The sequence below is a fragment of the Abramis brama genome (genome assembly GCF_963993115.1).
Source record: "Abramis brama genome assembly, chromosome: 5".
In the NCBI taxonomy this organism is placed as follows: Eukaryota; Metazoa; Chordata; class Actinopteri; order Cypriniformes; family Leuciscidae; genus Abramis; species Abramis brama.
In genome coordinates, this window is record NC_139967.1 from 14,604,274 (window position 1) to 14,625,240 (window position 20,967).

Sequence of the window (20,967 nt, forward strand, 5' to 3'; positions counted from 1 at the left end):
ACATCAAAGTTGTGAATTTTGTATAATTATACGATTTTTCCTTTTAACCAGGAGAAATTTCGAGACATCAAAATCAGGCGATTTCTAGCTGTGGCTTCCAGAGCTGTTCTAGAATGTTCCTTCACACACACGTGCACAACATTAAGCTTCCGCTTCTCTGAGTTATTTGAAAAAGGCACAACTTTTAATGATTTCTTTTTTGCATATGTCCACAATAGGTGAATAATATTGATCCTTGTAATTTGGCCTTTTTGGAGAAAAATTAATTACAGCTCATGAAGATGTGGAAAAACTGTTTCCACATGTAAAACAAAACAAAAAAAGTGATGTAAAAGCAAAGATAGTATTTATAATAAAGAATTGCTCATCATTTAAATTAAAAAAATATATATTAGCAAATAAAAACAATTAGTTTGTAGGTTACATTATGCCTTTTTACTGTAATGGGTCTATTACAAAAGCAAAGTAAATTGTCTCCGGTCTAAAACACAATATTGCCCTAGAAATATGATTTTTAACACTGAACATGGTAATGTTGACTATGCAATACAAAATATACAGTATGTGTGGGATTCTACTTTTGTTTCTACTACTCTTTTTTATTTCAATACCAATCACACACATATTTCAAAATAAATCACATTCATTATGAATGACTCATAATATCAAATTAATTGGTTTTGTGTAAAAAAAAATTGATTATTTTGATACATTCTAAAAGTGATTTTCATTGTGGCTGAGAACCCTGGAGACGCAGAAGCCTGTTTCATATGGAAATATAAGTATACATTTTAAATGACACGTCTAAGCTAACTTTTTCTGATGTTTTAATTTCTTCTCTAGGTTATAAAAGCACAAAATGCTAATGAGAGGCTGGTGTTAATGTTGACTTCTATTTTGAAGCACCACTGGCTGATCAGTTTCTGTTGTAGACCAATAACTGCCTCTAAGCTCCATTTACTTTGTAATATATGTACAATAATTTGTTCCTCATAAATGCAAACATATTGTATAACGTATATATATATGTGTGTGTGTGTGTGTGTGTGTGTGTGTGTGTGTGTGTGTGTGTGTTTGTGACATATGACAATAAATAATAATATTTCTGAAACGTTACTTATCATAACACCACTTTCATTCTGAGTGATGATTCAATCATGAAAGACCTTTTTTTCCATTATGTTAGTGATGTGGGGACTCAACTGACAGGTCTTAAGTTTCATGATTTGTATAACTCACGGGTAGCAATCACAGAAATGTTGTGGCTGTGATGTGGGTGAAGTTATTTTGGTAGGCCTCTGAAGCTCGTTATTTGGTGAAATTTCTGCAGGCATACACAACATTATATATGTATGCAACAACAAAAAAACCACTTTCATTAGTACCTCAGTCAGATGGATTCAGATGTTTTTCTGCCATGCCATGTCCTGGAGATTCGCGAGTTTTCAAACCTAATAAAATGAATGACCCATGTGTCTCGGATCCCTCTGTATTATCAATCTTTTAACAACTTATTTCTTTGTCTAGAAATTGATAGGTGAGTTTTGCGTAATACAATGTCAAATAGATGTCCAACATAATATGTAAAACAGTTTAAAAATAAAATTAAATAGGTGTACTGTCAAGCGCGATCCCGCGACCCAACGCAGAAAAAAAAGGACAAGATTTTTCTAACAACTTCCTCATTTAGCAGATTCCACGCCTTTTGAAATAACAGGATCGATTTTCGCAAACATGTCAGATATTTTTTTTATTTTAAAGAAAAAATGGATAAGTAATGTCGAGTTGTCTATTAAACTCGTTTATTTTCTGCTGTATTTTTCTCTCTCGTTTAATTCGTTTCTCTGAGTCCTGTAGTCAGTCAGGTGACGCTGACGTAGGCAGACTCCTCCTGTCGGGGAATCCCCAAACTCCACGCGTGGATTTTGCTTCGGGTTTGCAAGAAACTCACTTTTTTGTTGTGTTGTGTTGTTTTGGCCGTCGGGGTGAGTCACTCGAAACATCATCGCAGCGAGAGCAACGAGATAACCGTTTTGAGAGAAGAGGTCAGCAAAGTAAATTGTCGCAAGGTAATAGAGAGACACTTGTGCTGATTCGTAGGAACGTAAGAACATATATTTATGTTTATTTGATTTGAAAATGTTTTCCCGCTTTAAAGTAGGGATTTCAGTGCAAAATCATTGAATGTGTTCAGAAATTGTTATTTTGACGAGCTGACGTCGATGTGATAAAAATCGCTTTAAAATTTTAGAATTCAACTAATGAATTAACATAAGCGGAAACTCACAGGCCCGACTGCGCTTTAAACGTTATTGAAACGTCAGTGCTAACCGTGGAGTGGGTTAACGTTAGCTGATAAAAATGGGAAAATCGCTCTTCACTGTTATAAATTAATGTTGTTGTTGTTGTTTTAAAGAAAAGTGTATTTTATGTCTAGACAAACTGTTTGCTGTACTTTAACGAGATCTACAAATGTGCGATTAGCCTGTGAAACAAATTAGCTAACGTTACTTAGCTAAGCGGTATCTTCGCGACATGGCGATCGCTACTATTAACGTTTCTTCCAAGTTGTCATTCGATCAAACTCCTCGCGATGATATTTACAAACGTGATTTTGGATGTTTAATTAAGACGTTAATGCTCTTCGCAGAGAAAAATAATTTTAAATTGAGAGCGAGTGTTATATTATCGTAATATTTCCCCTCAAGTGTTCAGAGGACTGAAAGTTTTCTATTTTGTTTGTAGTTTTGCGAATCTGAAACAGGACATGGCAGAAAATCCTGAGAGTCAAGAGTTTGCTGACCTCTGGGAGCGGAACCTCATGTAAGTTTGCAAGGAAGGATCACACTCCTGAGACTTGGTGCTGGTCATTTCATCACTTTTATATGGGAGCAGGCAATCTTATGTCATAATTTGTGGGTCATTAAAGGAATTTTGGTGTTTGTTTATTTTTGCTTGCATCCATTAAACTTGTCTTGGTCATCAGTAATCAGTACTCTGTTGTGTGTGTGCTTTATTAGTTTAATGATAATCTAACTCTCTCTCTCTCTCTCTCTCTCTCTCCCAATTTGTGTCTCAGTTCAGCTCCAGAAGGTGGCCCTTGTTGGGACATCAATGATGAGGTTATTTTCTTTTAATGGCACTTATAAACGCTCATACACTCTAATATTCACAACAAATTTTTAATGCTGAACTCTTTTGTCTTATGTGTTTCAACGTAGTTCAACCTTCCGAGTTCGTTCGACCCAAATTTGTTTAACTTGCTGACTGAACTGCCTCAGCCGTCCACCTCCCCACCGACCTCCACTGTCCCAGTTGCCACCGATTATCCTGGTGACCATGGGTTTAAACTGCAGTTCCCGCAATCAGGCACAGCCAAGTCTGTTACCTGCACGGTAAGTTAAAAATACATGCGCGCACATACATCCACACATACTGTACTAAACTTACATAAAATGTGACATTTTAGTGTACTTTCACCCATATAATTCCTCTAATCTCACATTATGCATGCACTATACACTAGCATCCTAAATAAATGAAAAATCAATCTGTTAGTTTCCAATTGCCATTAGTTGTTCATATTCTGTTTGGCTTTAGATTAATCTGAAATAAAGTAGGGTTTAGTGACAAATGTTAGTGATAATATATATATATATATAGTTATAATAAATTACACTACAATTTTTAGTGACAATAGTAAGCTAACTTTAGTATGCAATAGGTTTTATCTAAAGTGTGAACATGGATGCACATGTACCTGAGGTAGAGACTCAAATTGTTCTTTCTGGTGACCACTGAATCGGAATGTTGCCAAGATACCACGAGACTTCATTCATTCTTCATCGCCTTCATTCCTGTCCCGAGTAAAACATTCCCGATCTCCCCTCTTTTGTGTATTCGCCACGTTAGTTCAGAGATAGCTGTTGTAGTCATTCAGCTTGTAGATCTAACATCTGGAGTGGGCAAATAAGAAATTGAATTTGGCAATTTCTTACGCCATTGTCTGAAGACATGAATGGGCATGTTCTCATGTGGAGCAACAAAAACTTCTCCGGTAGCGCTGGGGTTAAAAAAAAAAAAAAAAAAAGTGCCGCCCCACTGGTACCCCCCCTTTCAAGTCCTTACTTTTTAGCCAGACTATTTAGCCTATATGCTTGTATGTAGTGCGACCATACGATTTGATGAATGGATAATGGCTAGTATGTAAATTAAAATTGCATATAGTTACAAAAAAATGATATATATATATAATATTATTATTATTATTTATTTATATATATAAATGACTGTGCGGTTGATTTACATTTATGCATTTTGCAGATACTTTTATCCAAAGCAACTTAAAATACAGAAACATAAGCAATTCATCCAATCCATTGCAAAGTCTGGTTTTTTAGAAAGCCAGACTAGGAAACAAGCTAGAGCTTGGGTCATTTATCTGTGCATTTAAAAAAAAACAGTTTAATACACACTCTTGTGACCATCCAGTTTGTAGAAAGAGGTGTTGCTCTAAGATGGCTGCTTGAAAAAAGATAAGATGACCGCGTTCGCCGTCAGTCAAAGAAGCTCTTACACCTTCTCCTCCGTGTACACTTCCATTTATGTTAATAATGAGTCATATGTCTAGCTTATGTAGTCTATTTGTTTAGTCATCTTAACATTATTGAATCTGACAGTAGTTATATTTTATTTAGTCCTATATGAGTGAAATCTTCTTGTTAATTTCATGTTTTTTGTCTTTGTGCCTTGATTCCTTTTCTTTTTTTTAAATATATACTATAAGCAGCAATGTTTTTTTAGTAAGTGGGTATCTGTAGAGATTGAACATGTCTGAACTTGTCCTCATAGAGCAGTGGGGGAGGGGACTGTGTGGTTCTACCAAAGCAGAAACTGCAGTCTACAAGACTCAGAGCAGGGACGTTTGGCATCTAAAATTTTCCAGCCTAACAATTGGAGGGAGAAGTGTGTCCTATAGTGCAGTTTTAGGATAGAGAGTAGAATATATTCCTATTGTTATAGGAAAAGATAGTCAAACTGGTGTGTTTCAGATCCTGTGAGAAACTACAAGACAGCATATGATCGGACGGGTAAGAGGAAAATAAAATTCCAAAAAAACTCAACTGGGAATGTGATAAATTCTGTATTTTTTATCTAAAATTTATCAATTTAATTTGTGTCTGGATGTATTTTTTATTTTTCTTAAGGTCTGTGAGCTTTTGTTGTGACATTTGAGAATGTTGTTGATGCTTGCTTATCTTTCTTTTTTACTTAGTTTTTCTGGCATAACACAAATGCATATTAAATGTGTTGATTTGCAATTAGCAAATACATATTCTCAAAATCTGCCTGTCAGTTTATTGTTAAAGGCTGTGAATTAGCCACAACTGTAGTGGTGGTGGATTAAAGGGACAAATTTAGAAATGCAGTATCCCAGGTTTTACTGTGCTGATAATTATTGTTAGCCCATTAAATCCTCTCTTTGAAACATCCACTTTAATGCACCACTGCTAAGAAAAAAGATCTAGATAAAGTAGTCGGCCAAACTAATCAACTAGTAGTCGATAGTTGGACAGCTAGTCAGCCATCTTAACCCATTCCTAATTTCAATAAACATTCTCATGAATTGTAACAAATCTTATGAATGTTCTATTAACTTGTGTGATTACTTATACTAATTACTACTATGTACTAATATTTTTCCAATGTGTAACTTTCATTTATATGAATCTCATAATGATCTCTTCTTTTTCTCTGATTGCAGTACTCCCCAGACCTGAACAAGCTCTTTTGCCAGTTGGCGAAAACGTGTCCAGTTCAGATGGTGGTGGATGTTGCCCCTCCCCAAGGCTCGGTGCTCAGAGCCACAGCCATTTATAAAAAGTCTGAGCATGTGGCTGAGGTGGTCCGGCGTTGCCCCCACCACGAGAGAACACATGATACTGATGGTATAACGCTATCTTTCTCACGCTGTTGTACAAGAAAACACCAACTTTAAGCTCTCTCACCTGATCTACTAAAAGCCATTAACAGATCTGTGTACTCTCTGTTCAGGATTGGCTCCTTCTGCTCACCTGATCCGAGTTGAAGGAAACTTGCGTGCTATTTACAAGGAAGATGACATCACCTCCAGGCACAGTGTAGTGGTGCCCTATGAAGCTCCTCAGGTCAGTCTCAATATTTGAATCAGTAATGGCATTAGATGGCAAGATTTACAATGAACAATGAGGTTAAGTAGTACAGTGACAATTTTCATTCAACATGTATTGTTTGGCCGCAACACACCTGTGAGTTTATTTTGTAACGTCATGTTTTTTTGTTTGTTTTTTGCAGCTGGGAGCAGAATTCATCACAATTCTGTATAATTACATGTGCAATAGTAGCTGCATGGGTGGCATGAACCGCCGGCCCATCCTCACAATCATCACTCTGGAGACTCAGGAGTAAGAAGTGCATGTTTTATTCCTCTGTTAGTACTCTGTCGAATATCACGATTTGTTGATAGTGGATGATTAAAATGTCATAAACCTAATAGTAAACATGCTGCCGCTTAAGGGATAGTTCACCCAAAAATGAAAATTCTATCATTATTTACTCACTCTAATGTTGTTTTAATTTCTTTCTTGTGCTGAACACAAAAGAAGATACTTTGAAGAATGTGGCTATCCAAACAGTTGCTGGTCCCCATTGACTTCCATAGTAGGAAAAAATATACTATGGAAGTCACTGGGAACCAGCAACTGTTTGGATAGCAAATTCTTCAAAATAAACTTTTCTTTCTTCTGTTGAAAATAACTTGTTTTGGTTTAAAACTTGAGAGAGTAAATGATGACAGTTTTCATTTTTGGTGGAACTATCCCTTTAATGTTAATAAAACAACAAAACACAAGGAGAAAATCACTCACTGCTTTTAGTTGAGAACTTAAACAGTAGCTTTAATAAGAATCAATGTATAATTTATACAGTGAGGTTTATGTAGTGTTTTATTTTTTGTTCATTTAATTTCTTTCTTGATTGCTCCTTTTAAATACACTTACTGTAGCTGAACAAATAAAGCACTGTTCATTTGTATATTATGTTGTGTATATGTAATGTGTATCATTGTTCTTATTTTTTAATTACAAAGAAAATAATGACAAAGATTTTTATCTTCGCCACTTTGCCCAAAATGTCTGCCATTCTTTTTTATTTTATATTTTATTATATATTTTACATTTTGTTACCCAAGGCTTTCGTGATTTTCCTGGAAAAAATCGTGATATGATATTTTTGCAATATCGCCCACCCCTAACACAAAGGATCATCAAATCTGTTTTACTTTTGTCCTTCAGCGGTCAGATGCTGGGTCGCAGATCCTTCGAGGTGCGCGTCTGTGCTTGCCCAGGCAGAGACAGGAAAACTGAAGAGAGCAACTTCAGGAAAGACCAGGAGACCAAAACCGTGAGCAAGACCCCCTCTACCACCAAACGAAGTACGTTTGCGTGTGTATATGAATTAAATTCAGTTAGATTGCACCTACACTGAATGAATGTTATAGTAATGTAAATCTGATCTGGCAGGTTTGATGAAAGAATCCTCCTCTTCTACATCTCGACTGGAGGCCAACAAAAAGGCCAAGCTGAGCGCCAGCAGTGATGAAGAAATCTATACTCTGCAGGTGATAACACACTTTCTGTTTTCTTTTTATCATTCTTCTGTGATTCATTCTTCTCCATATTCATGAAGATTATTGTGGGCTTTATTGAGGGGTTCATTCAGGGTTGCTGTGGGTCCTTAAAAAGTCTTAAAAGGCACAATATGTACGATTTTGGATTGAAATATCCTAAAACACTAGAACAATGTTATATATTTTGTTGACTTTTGTACTTGCATTATCCCACATGTCTTTAACTATGTTTCAATCCAGAGAAAACATTTATTTTAACCAGTGTAACGACCCGTATCATTGCGTCGCCTATCAATGACGTTATATCCACATTACCCTCAATTTCCGGTTTTACTTCCATAGAAACCATGGAGACACCAAAGACGCTTTAATATATTATGTTTTATTAGACAGGTGAGCAGCTTGGATACCTTTATCGAGAGAAAACGTATCATTGTTAAATACTGCCGTGCAAAGGCAAAAGCCCGTAACTTCGTTTTTGGTCGAAAATGTTACTCATGCCGTAGCAGGTGAATACAACAAAGAACTAACGCCCCGCCTCACCCAGTTCGGGTACCGGACCTGGTTGAAACACTATGCATCTACTTGGCAGAGTGCCAAAACTGCGCCGGCGCCTTCAGCACCGCTCTAAACACGGTCGAGCGACGCGGGAATGATATGTCACAGGGAGTGATAATAATGAAGCAACAAGTGTATTGGGGCATACAACATCAGACCAGCTGCTGTTGTCCAAGCGGGTTATACAGACAATCACAGCGTCCGGAATAAATCCGCGGGACGAGCGAAGTGCACAAGCTCAATAATATGGCAGACAGAAACCCCTGCATACTGAAAAGTCGCAGAACACAGAAGGTTGTGCTATAAATGCATTAGTCGTCCAGGTAGTCCAGAACGCGCTCCCCACTGAGTCTCAAAAGGGAAAGCACTGCGTTCATACTTTTCGTGAACATACGAGGAGCTTGACACCTTCGAACGTGAATCTCAGGATGCGCCTGTGATGAGGGGCTATCTGAATGTGAAAGTGTATGCGTCTTTCAGGTCCACCACCGCTATAAACCAGTACCCGCGCTTAGCAAGTCTTATGCCATATCGGGTTCTTACGCCACTGTGTACCAATTGAAGATACTCTTTACCACTATGGAGGTATTTTGTCGTGTCTAATGTATTAATAATGCCAGAATGCAACCAAAGCACAGGATAGCAATAAGTAGATGACTATAAGTAATTGTAAATCATACAAAATAAATGCCATGATCACTAGATTTTATAAAGGTGTTACTATAATGATTTTGTTAATGGTGATCTGCAACCAAATATTGATAATGTGGAAGTTACTGCCTTTTGCCTTGGCATGACAAAGGCAGAGTACAGTAATTTTAAAATAGTGGTCAAAAGTCAAGTTTTTTTTTTTTTTTTTTTTTTTTTTTTTTTAGATAATTTTCATTACTAAAACATCTAATTGCCAGATTTCCAGTGTCCTACCTATAATCAGGGTTCCCACGGGTCCTTGAAATCCTTTTGTTTGTGAATCAAAAAAAAAAAATTCAAGGCCCTGGAAAGTTTTTGAAAATAAACATACATAGATACAGGTCCTTGAAAGTGCTTGAATTTATTTTGTGCAAAAAGTTTTCTGGAAAAAATTCCATATTATTCCCTCAAGTCCACTAATGTGTTATTTCGCCAACACTTCGTGGCCTATGCATACTAGCTTGCTTGATTTACGTTAGTTACGCGCATTTTCGCGTTACGTTAAGTGTTTCCCGTTAAGTGCTTTCGCACCAAACTCCAACGATGGTACTTCAACGTTTCATGCAAAAGTTAATATCAGATCATTTTAGAATACAGTATAGGATGTACCAAATATTCTTCAGTTTTATGCAAATCAGAAATACGACAAATAGAATATCTGATCTCTGTCATATGGCCAAAAAAAGTTTTTTTGCATAGTTGTGTTTGAGACAAAAAAAAAAAACTGTAACAATGTATCTTACAAGCTAACACGATGTAACCTTGCTCTCACTTGAAATGTGTCCCCACATTAAGTCCTTGAATTTGAGGATATTGGACCTGGAAAGTTCTTGAAAGGTCCTTGAATTTGAAGTTAACCAAGGTGTGGGAACCCTGTATAATTAATTTGGCAGGACAACTAAAAATCTTTTTAGAAAAAAAAGTAATTTTTCTCAGTTCCACACTCTAGCGAGTTATGGTCTTTTGCCTTTGTAGGGCAGTATAGCTCTTCAAGTAACATGTTTGTAACCAAAAAGGAAATCAGACAACACTATTTTGTCAAGTGGCTAACATAGCAGAGTAACATTAACATAACTTTCAACACTCAAATGTATTTTTAGTATGATTGTTTTGATGAAGTAAAACAGTGCTGTGTTACCCCACAATTTTAATTCGTCAAATAAAGTGACCTGTATGAGTAGCAATTCAGCACTTGTGGCTGTTTCATTCGAATGAAATATAATAATGTGATTTTAAGTGATCATACGTAACACTAACAAAGTTCAAGTTCTGGGAAGGAGGTGAACGTTACTTAATTTTAATCATAAAATAAACAAAACAAAACAAAAGGAGCGGCAGCAGCCGACTGTGGCATACAAGCATAATAAAAACGTAAAATGTCCCAGACTCTCAGTCCTGCCCTGCTCAATACAGTGATGTTAATAAAACTTCAATACATTAGCTCATTTATGAACACGATTTCTGCCTGAGTCCTGTCAGATTACTTTCCATCGGCTGTGGAAGTCAAGACAACAACTCTCATGATTCCACGATCATTTCTCTCCGTCATCAAGCTACGCCTTTGTTATTGTTTTGAATAAGCGATCTCTAGCGGTGAAACTTGATACATACTGTGCCTTTAAATTCAGTTTTATCAAATTTAAAGGGATACTTCACCTCTGGGAAGATGAATGTGTATTTAAAATAGGTCATTTAAGTAGAAGAAATGTGGAGAAATTTTTGAATTTGGAGCTTTCTAGACTGAGAAAAGCCAGAAAATGTATTTTTGGCTTGTGTGGATGAAAGACAACAACTCCCAGAATGCACTTGCTTCGCTGCCTTAGGAGGCCACGCCTACCGGTTAGAGAGCACAGTTGAAAACAACAAGGCTAGCCTCAGTAAGTGATGAGTTTGCCAGGGATTTAGAGACCCAAAATGTCCGGGATTCGGCTTTTGCGTTCTACAGTCGCCATTCATCATGTTTACTGTGGCGAGCAGGACGAGGCTGACGGCCGCGGGAGAACGGCGCGAGGCCGGTGGCGTCATTACTGAGACGCGCCGGGTCTCGCATCTCTCACGGAGGAGCGGAAATTTTCTTAGCAAGGGTAAAGCGCACATCAACCGATCACTTGTTTAGCGTTCATGTAAACACTACAGTCTGATTCACCAATCGGAATGAATTCAGTTAGATTGAAACGAGAGGTGTGAGATCACCGGCGCCACCAGTCCGCCCCCAGCTCGAGCCAGTCTGGGCTTCTCGTCCGCGACAGGCAGGTCTTCTGCCTCGGCTGCTCTTCGCTATGCGACTTGTAAAGGTAGCCACAAACACCTGATTCAAGCATCAGACTTCCGAAATCCTCTTCCTCTATATCATATTGAGCACTCTCCTCCGCTATTGTCATATCTTCACATCTGTCTCCACAGCGCCTGTTAGCTTAGCTTCCAAACAAGATGGAGGATATTGCTTTCAGTTTCAGAAAGTGAAGTCCCACCCACTGATCTGTAATAGGCCTGTAGCGTGAGCGGGTCCCTCCCCCTGGAATAATGAGGAGCCAGTGTTTGTAGTCTCTACACTTTTCAATGAAATGTGACTTCCTGCTTATTATGACGCAAAATGATGATTTTTACGTCATAATAAGCAGGAAGTAAAACACTTAAATCCTTATTTCTCCCATCTCAGGGAAAAATGAATGAAAAATCCACGTTTATTATAATATATGACTGGGTTTCTAACAATACAAAGCTTAATGCAAATGGGTGAAGTGTCCCTTTAAGGTCATAAAGGTTTAAATATCTTAAATGGTATAGCACAATTCTTAATTATCATTTTAAGAGGTTTTAAATTTACGACTGGAAAAAAAAAAATATATATATATATATAAAAATTAAAACTTGGCATTGTGTATTACAAATATTGTTGGATAAGACAAAACCGTTGTGGTTTATTTTTTTATGCATGACCTCTTCACACAGGTGAGGGGTAAGGAGAGATTCGAAATGCTGAAAAAGATAAATGATGGTTTGGAGCTTAGCGACGTTGTGCCTCCAGGTGACATAGACAAGTACCGACAGAAAATGTAAGTGTTATTTCACAACTGCATCTTTTTCTGTGTTGTAATCAACTTTTACAGCATTTACACAATGACTGTCAACATAGAGTTCATTCGACACTTATACATCTATGACATTATTTGTATTTTGAATTCAGCTTGTCCAAAACCAAGAAAGAAAAAGATGGCCAAACACCTGAGCCCAAAAGAGGGAAAAAACTGATGGTAAAGGATGAAAAGAGCGATTCTGATTAAGATGGCGGGATGCTGAAAGAAAAAGAAAGAGAGAGTTTTGTTTTTTTCTGCCTTTGTTATGCTTGTCATAAATGGAGTATTTGTTGAATTGCAGACCCATGTGATCCCTCAGTCCTGTATGTAATATTTCATCTTGTTTACTCCACGGGAACATGTGTAAGTCAGCTGATTCAGAAAAGTTCTGTATGAGTAAGGCTAGTATCAGCTGGGTACTGTAGGGTGTGCTGTGCTCTATCAGCACTAGAGAAGCAATACTGGCCCATCATTTTGCAGACCTGATAAATGAATGTCAAGCAATGAGGCTTAACTGTGCGTAGGATTTTCTTTCCTGTTGTGGGTCAGTGCAGGTCACTTGCCTCTTAACTCACAGTTTCTGCACTCTGGTTAGGTTGTAAAGGAGTTTGTCTCTGAATTACTAGATGGCCAAATTTAGTTATACCAGTATTTTGTAACCTGTTGTATTTTGTAACCAGTTTTTTAAAGAAAAGATTATGAATAATAGATTAAACGAGCAGCACTGGTTACAAGCCAAAATCTCTAATAAAAATAACAAAAAAGCAACACTGTATTTTGTATTTGGAATCCTTTTTATTAAGTAATTTTTTTTTCATCTTAATATATGAAAGAATACACCATCTTTGATTTCTCTCGCTCAAAGAGTAGAACGTGGGTCTAACAAACCTTTAAATTGATCTGTTATGGTTTGAACTACTTCTTGATTTACTCTGTTATTTGTTGTTTTAAGTAATATGGCAGAGATAAAAACTCATAACTGGCCAGTCAGATTTACCATGAAATAACCGTTGGTTATGGGTTGAATGCCTAAATATGAGCAAATACTCAGGGCATGTTTGAGTCCCTCCTGGTAATCTTGATAAAACTTTATACTGTTCTAATTTGCTATAGATTTTTATGCTGTTTTTTTTATTTTTTATGTTATTGTACACGTATAGTTGCCTTTATACATATACACATGCATTTATTTGTATCTGGGGACTTTTTTTTAAATAAACGCTTTTTAACAAATGTATTGTGTCTTGATTTCTTTTTTGGTAGAGCATTTACGTTTATGCAGTTTTAAATAAGTTACAAGAAATTGCGTGCATTTAAGATTCATAATAAAACATGCAACACAATTACATAACATTGTACTAGGGGTTAGGACTGCCAATTTGGAGCTTGTAGACAATCATATTGTGTGCTTTGAATTCTATTTTCATGAGTCTCAAAAGTAATCATTGTTGGCATTCCAAGCAGCGAATCGTATTGGATTCACAAAACCCCCAAATTTAATAGATTGGTTCCAAATCCTACCCACTACCCAAGTGTACACTCTGTACACTACCAAGTGGTGCTATATTAAGCAAATGTACATTATTGTTTATAATCTAAGAATTGTGAGCTAGAATCAAATTATAAAAAAAATAATAAAACATTTTTTATTGTACTACTATTTTTGATTTCGGATGAAATGGCAAATATCATTCAGAGGCAAACCTAATAAAAATGACAAGGAATTTTGATTCATCAAATGATTGTCCAGTGTGCTTCATAAGGACTAACTGACTTCTGAGCACAGCGTTCAAACTTCACAAAACTATGTACATATAGACAGCAGAAAAAAGAAAAAAAAATAGACAGCAGAACAATCATAATTTCATAATTTTCCGTTAAGAAAATCCTCTGAACTTTGCAACTGTGCTAAAGTTGAAATTTACAACCAAAACAACTTCACAGTATCCACAGGATCTCATCCTTCAGATCTGATGTGATCATCTGCTTGGATCCCGATGACTGGCAGCTGTATTCGTATGCAAGTCCCACCTGCTGCCCTCACTAGCACTATGAGGACATTTGTCACATTACAAGGACTGTAGATCTATAGAGAGACGTCGAAAGAGGACGTTTCTGAATTGACTGTGGAGGACAGTGTGATAAGCGTACGTCCATCCAGTGGTGCGAAAAGCGGGTACAACTTTTCTCTGAAATTTGCAGTAAATGTGAAGATATGTGAGTGTGTCTCTGCATTGTAGAAAGACAGGTGCCCTTCCTCATAATCCAGGTAGACTCCCAGCTTTCTGGGCACAAGTGTAAGAGGTAGCTCAGTCTCCGGCTTGGTGCATGCATAAAACTGCCGTGTGCTTCTCCATATTGTCCAGAAGCCCTCAGAAGGGTTCATGGGACTTCGGCCTTTCCTTTTGGAGGAGGAAGTGGTCACTCCGATACGCCAGTAGCCTTTGTTGGCAATATCAACTTCCCAATAGTACCGACCGGAAGTGAGCCCTTCCCAGCCCAGAACGCACGGCCAGCTGTCAAAGCGCTGGTTACTGAATGACACTTCGGTTTCACTCAGAGCTTCCTGTACCCTCTTTTTGTCATCTGAGAGCTGTAACCATGGGTGGTTAGTCATGGGGTCCAGTGTGATGTCCACTAAACAGAGGATATGATAAAGTGGAACAGGTGCAAATATAAATTTAAAAGCTTTCTTAAGCCCAAACTAGTTTTCATTGGCAAAATCATGAAGGTCTGAATCAGGGATACCTGAAGCACTGCAGATCCAACTCCACACTATGGAAAACAGTGATAAACATTATTACCACAGTGATGATTAAAGTAATGATGACATGATAATGCATAATAAATACATAAATCTGTACCTGAGTTTGGAATGTACTTTGGTGTCTCTGTCAAAACAATTAAACACTGAATTGTACTGTATATACAAGTATGAGTAGTCAATATAATTTAATCACTAAATTAAATTCCTTTTAAACTTTTGTCCTAAAAGGAATTTAATGTAAATTGGCAAATCTGTATTTCAATCTAATGACAGGTCTAAGTAAATAAAAAAAAAAAAAAAAAATTACCTGTTTTCCAGGTACGATGTTTGCTTAGGAGCCATAGCTGAGGAACAACACCCTAAAAAATACATTATAAATATAATACATCTAAATATACTGCTTATATTATTTTGTGTGTGTGTGTGTGTGTGTTATACAAATATATATGAATCTCTGTAACTGAACCTGAAATCTCTGAAACTGAATCTCTCTAGAACGGAATCTTTTTCTTGGAAAGGAGACAGCAAACTGCCATAAAGGTCTAGGATGTTCGAAAACACAAATAACCAAAGCACAAATACATTTTTACAGAATAAATACCGCAAAGCTTCTTTGGGCATGGTGATGATCTGTAAACTGTGCTAAACTGTTTACATAAGCAGTGATAAAATGATCTCCTGATACTGTTTAAATTGTCTGTTGATTCAGTATATGGTTGCAAACTATGGACTCTTGCTAGATGTTTGTAAAAAAAAGTTTAGTTTATTGGTCTCTTATCTAAACTTGTACCTGGCTGTCCTGCTTCAGTAGAGACCAAGTTATGAATTCCAGAAAAGGCAATAGAGTCAAGATTTTCTTCTTCTTCAGTTCCAGCTGCTTCAGAAACTGGGCTAATTCGTGCCTCATCACACCACAGTGCTGCACACAGGTATAATATACATGTACACAAATACCGTACATACATTTTTACATTATCACATGTCTCTTGGGGTCAAACACGCTGAACTCACCTCTGACACAGTCTGTAGCTCTTTAGCCCATTCCATGATCTTCTGCTCTATGTGCTTGGCAGAATCAGCCTTGTTCTCTTTCTGCTCCCAGATCGCATCTCGTTCTTGTCGCCAAGTGCTCTCACTAAACAACTACAGGTAGGAGAAAATAATAAACTCAATCTAAGCAATGACCTTAATAAAAACAATTAAAAATGTTATTCTTTTTCCAGAAGTTTGGTGACCGCCATGAGTAACTCGTAGTTCGAACACTAGGGGTGCTTGATGAGATTTCTGCATTCTGCTTTTTTGCGTATTTGTTTTATAGGTATATTAGAAGTACTGTATGTATACTGTACATACATATTTGAAAGAACTATAATGCATATGTAAAAAATTTTTTTTTATTAACATTTTAATTAAAATTAACATTTTGATCAACTCCATGCACTTTTATACATTTTCTCTATATTACATTTTTTTTTTTCAGTGAACATCTCATGTTTGTGAACTTGTTAGACATCAGATATTAGACAACTGATATCAGTTAGGCGGTAACCTATGTCATTTGTTTATACATATGTCTCTTTTAGTCATAAACTCACATTGTCAACTTTCTTGAACTCCTGTGCCCACTCCAGGATGAGCTTGCGGCATTGCTCCAGACTACCTGGCTCTGCATGCATACGTGGGTCTTCATCTGCATTGGCACCAGGCTAAAAAAAACACACACACAGTCAGTATTTATTGTGATATTTTAGACATACTGTAAGTGTAGTCAAACACACCCATTACAGTCTGCTAACCCCTGGATACCATTCAGGATATCCCACATTCCTTTTTCCCACTCTCCAGACCCCCAAAGGGTGATGTGATGGGAATCCAATTTCATAACACAGAAACCCTACCTCACCATTCCATGGTGAATTTCACCATCAGTTCAATACAACCATCATGAAAGGTAGTGACATGGAGTTAATTTAGTCTTATCAGTAGCTTTATGATACATGAATATGAAGCTTCTATGGACTTAGCTTTGTCAACGGGTGATAAACTTACTTTAAGATGTTGCCAAGCGACCTTTATAACATTAAAGAGACAGTTCACCCAAAAATGAAAATTCTATCATTTCGTCCCTCCTGTTGTTCCAAACCTGTTTTTCAGTGACCTTTTCTTCACTATTTCGCAGTATGTGGCGATGTAACTCTCTTAATGAGTGAATAATTGAATTGTTTATGCAACCGATTCGTTCAAAAACACTGAATTATTCAGGAACAAAACCACGTGAATCTTCACAGCCACTAAAAAAGTAAGTTCTATATAGTATGAATGAGTGTAGTATGAATGTAATCTGGATGTATTACATTCGCCATGCTGTCATTATAATGTGACCTAGCATCAGTTGCATCGCTTCACTGCCATTCACAAATGCTCTCATTGCCTCATGGGACAGTAAAGTCATGCACACTTCAGAATCTCGCCAGAAAATGTAGGTCATCTGGGTACATTTTGCCTACTCTTTTATGAGTGATATTAATTCGGTCATACTTCTTTTGTCACATAGCCTACTGTTTTTCACCTACTATATAATAGGGAAGTATGTGATTTCAGATGCAGCCATATCTTTATGAAGTGAGTCACTGAATCATTTACCTAACCGATTCGTTCAAAAACACGGATACAATGCTGTGTGTTGCACATAGACTCGCAGCCGTTATTTTTTAGTTTTATTGAAAAAGAGACAAAGGAACTGGCAATTGTGTTTAAAAATGTAAGTTACCCAAGTTCTTATTCTTTTTTGAACCGGTGTATAAAAGCAATATCACACTTGCTCACGTCTATGGGCAACTACCAAACAACGTTGTTGTGCCTTTGAAGGGCACTTTGGGCAGCGAACACCAATTGTAGGGGAGGTCCACATTAAAGTGGACACCTAAATCCCTTAACAAAGGGTCCTTCCACAATTATATTAACGAAGGGTACATGTGATGGTCACTTCAAGGAAGTAAAGGTGCTTTCACACCATGTCGTATAATTACTGTAATTTCAACTGTAAAAAGTGAATTTTCTGAGAACATCACATCACATGTTGTCAGCTCGAATTTACAGTAATTTGACATGATGTAATTTTATTGTTTGTGGTCATGTGACCAGGGTGCAATTCATTTAAAGCTAGATGGCGGGACTGTTTGAGTTAATGTATAAACAGAATAATTTAAGCTGTTTTGTTTGTCATTACATTACACACTTTTTCATCTTGCATTTCATAGGAAGTTTAAAGAAGTTTCACAATAACATGTAATTACAGGCAGCTTTGTGGAATCACATGGTGATGATAGTTTTTAAAATCCATAAGCTTTACACATTACCTTGCAGACATGTTCCACCTGCTGTTTCCACTGAGTGATAAACTTCACACATTCCTGCAGGCTGCGGATATCTTTCAAGTCCTGTATAGCAACAGAAAGATTGGTTAGGTGTATATTAGGCAAAAACATTAAACTTCAAAACAATACACAAAATATCTATCTCTATCTATCTATCTATCTATCTATCTATCTATCTATCTATCTATCTATCTATCTATCTATCTATCGTCTTTTCTTTCTTTCTTTCTTTCTTTCTTTCTTCCTTTCTTTCTTTCTTTCTTTCTTTCTTACCTTTTGTCTGTGGCTCTGACTGCTCTGGCTAGGAACGGAGCTGTGAGCCTGAAGACTTTCATCAGGAAGAGCCCAGCGCACAGCTCCGATAGAGTTACTCAAACCAGCTTCAGGTGCCTCAAATCCTATACACACAACAAAACATACATTTTCTAGTTTTTAAACATTCATACACACTATAAAATCATAAGTGTTATAGGCCTGGGTTCACAGACAGGGTTTAGATTAAACCAGTATTAGGCCTTAGTTAAATTAGGACATTTAAGTAGCTTTTATGTGCGTGCCTTAGAAATAAAATCAAAAATGGTGTGCATCTTGAGACAAAACAATGGCACTGACATATTTTAAGATATGTTGCTTTCAGTTAAAACAGCGCAATAATGCATTTTAGTCTGGGACTAGGCTTAAGGCTTGTCTGTGAAACCAGGGGATAATATTATCGTTGAAATCATAATGTTTAACTTTAAACTTACGTTTGCCCTTCAGGATACTCTTCATGTTGGCTGATTAAAAAGTCTCTTGAGACTCTTGAGTACCTTATACAGAACACAAAGCTCATCAAACATCTGAATCAACCCAAGTACTTAATAATTATGATATACCGGTATTTAATATGTGACCCTGGACCAGTCACATGGGTCAATTTTCTGAAACTGAGATTTATACATCATCTGAAAGCTGAATAAATAAGCTTGCCCTTGATGTATGATGTATCTGAGGGTGCAAAAAAATCGAAACATTGAGAAAATCGCCTTTAAAGTTGTCCATTTATGTTCGCGATTGTGCTGCATTCACTCACAAAAATAAATGTTTTATATATTTATGGTAAGAAATTAACAAAATATCTTCATGGAACATGATCTTTACTTATTATCCTCATGATCTTTGGCATAAAATAAAAATCGATAACTTTGACCCATACAATGTATTGTTGGCTTTTCGCACAAATATACCCGTGCGACTTGTGACTGGTTTTGTGATCCAGGGTCACAGATGTATAATTTATTATGTAATTTAATCATATTATATCATAAATACTATTATTTAAATTAATTAAATATATCAAAATAAATTAAACATTACTATTGCTATTAATTAAAATACCAGTTACTACTAAATGATTAGGAAGTACATAAAAATTAACACAAATATATCCCAAATATAGGTGAAAGCACAGACAGGTTTTACTTCCTGACTATTGAATTGAATTAACCAGATAAATGAATAGAAAAATCTTTTAAAAAAAGAGAGGCCTCTCTCTCTTATATTAAATATTATGTTTAAATTAAAGGAAGGAAGTTTACATCCCTCACCTTCTCTATTGCGGGAACAGGCCAGCTCAGAGATTTGTGGTGCACACCGGCAGAACCAGAGCATAAGGACCCAGATTCGCTATCATGTCATCTGTATAACTAGACAACAACCTTTGACTCCTCAATCCACCCTAGTCATAGACACATGATATCTCTATCAACTGGTGTAAACTTATAAAGGAGGAGCAGTGATAAGGGCATTGCCATTATGAGCTTGTGTAATCAGTTCCTTTAGGCTGAATAATATGCTTTAGTTGCTATATGGTCAGGTCTAATCAATTCAAAGTCTAAATAACTAATAAAGGTTTAAAATTTAACAAGCTGACTGAGAAGCAAGTTTTCATACTTTAAAACTAAAACTGAAATGAATAAACTCTGCATCACTGTCAGAAGATTTCAACTTTCTGTGACGTTCCATTTAAACCAAGTCCAGAAATGAATCATGTGAATTTGTTCACATCATGTAAGCAGTTGCAATTTGCAGTTTCATTTGAAATAATGGAGAAAACTCATACTCATATGATTAATATGCAGTTTCATAATAAACAACAGACAGACAACAGACATAATGAAATATGTCTTACTCATTTTTCTCACCACACCCCAATGGTTGTCATTTCAAGATAACTAAATGTTGTTCACATGAAATGAAACCACAGGTAGTAAGTTCCCAAATGACTCAAAATATGTCTTTTATTTTCTTACTGCAGATTTTAAGAAGTAAAATGTTTGTTACTCTGATCAGCCAGTCCTAAAGTAGATATATTACCAAAATCATTTGAAGCATTTGCCTGTAAGATTAAAATGCTTTGTAAGACATTAAGAGCATGCATAACAGTTAAGCTAGTTTAATGTGTTCATTGATTCTTTAAGAGTAATGCGCTTTAGACCTGTTTTTAAATCTGTTTATCAATTCATTAAGAATGTCAATGGGGCTTCATTTAGCTTTTGATTGTGAAAGTGTTATTGCTCAAGTCGTTATTTGTTCAGTGTTTATTTTCTGCACCTTCATGGGCGAGAGCTCAGCCATTTGTCCTTCATACTGATTTTGATTGGTTGCGGAGGTTCAAACCTTATATTAACGTAAGCTCATACTTTATAATGGAGCGTATCTCCAAGATAAAGGATGATCACACCGAAAGACCATGTAGTATCACATGGTTACATAAGCATCGGTACTGTATGTGGTGTCTGTTTGGGCATGTATTTGATATTGGGCCAATTTGACGCTCAATATGTACAACAA

The 20,967-nt window shown here is 36.6% G+C and overlaps 2 protein-coding genes across 3 annotated transcripts; one reads left to right on the plus strand and one right to left on the minus strand.

Moving 5' to 3' along the window:
• Positions 1 to 1,883: 1,883 nt before the first annotated feature.
• tp53 (tumor protein p53) lies at positions 1,884 to 13,224 on the plus strand. 2 transcript variants are annotated; one of them, XM_084113193.1, is made up of 11 exons: positions 1,884 to 2,069; positions 2,746 to 2,823; positions 3,080 to 3,122; positions 3,222 to 3,395; positions 5,765 to 5,948; positions 6,055 to 6,167; positions 6,334 to 6,443; positions 7,332 to 7,471; positions 7,560 to 7,657; positions 11,867 to 11,970; positions 12,102 to 13,224. In XM_084113193.1, exons 2-11 carry the CDS (start codon positions 2,768 to 2,770, stop codon positions 12,196 to 12,198), a joined length of 1,119 nt encoding a protein of 372 aa, XP_083969319.1. In that variant the 5' UTR covers positions 1,884 to 2,069; positions 2,746 to 2,767; the 3' UTR covers positions 12,199 to 13,224. The 2 variants fall into 2 exon arrangements, with proteins under 2 accessions (XP_083969319.1, XP_083969320.1); XM_084113194.1 differs by having other exon boundaries at positions 1,887 to 2,045.
• A 685-nt stretch (positions 13,225 to 13,909) lies between these two features.
• Positions 13,910 to 18,926, minus strand: LOC311082391 (E3 ubiquitin-protein ligase TRIM69). Its single transcript, XM_084113192.1, has 10 exons — positions 18,882 to 18,926; positions 18,409 to 18,533; positions 18,118 to 18,198; positions 16,354 to 16,464; positions 15,770 to 15,901; positions 15,549 to 15,677; positions 15,066 to 15,117; positions 14,856 to 14,882; positions 14,740 to 14,766; positions 13,910 to 14,628 (listed from the first exon to the last, which is right to left on the minus strand). The coding sequence occupies exons 1-10, from the start codon at positions 18,904 to 18,906 to the stop codon at positions 14,078 to 14,080; spliced, it is 1,260 nt and encodes a 419-aa protein (XP_083969318.1). The 5' UTR covers positions 18,907 to 18,926; the 3' UTR covers positions 13,910 to 14,077.
• Between the last annotated feature and the right edge of the window lie 2,041 nt (positions 18,927 to 20,967).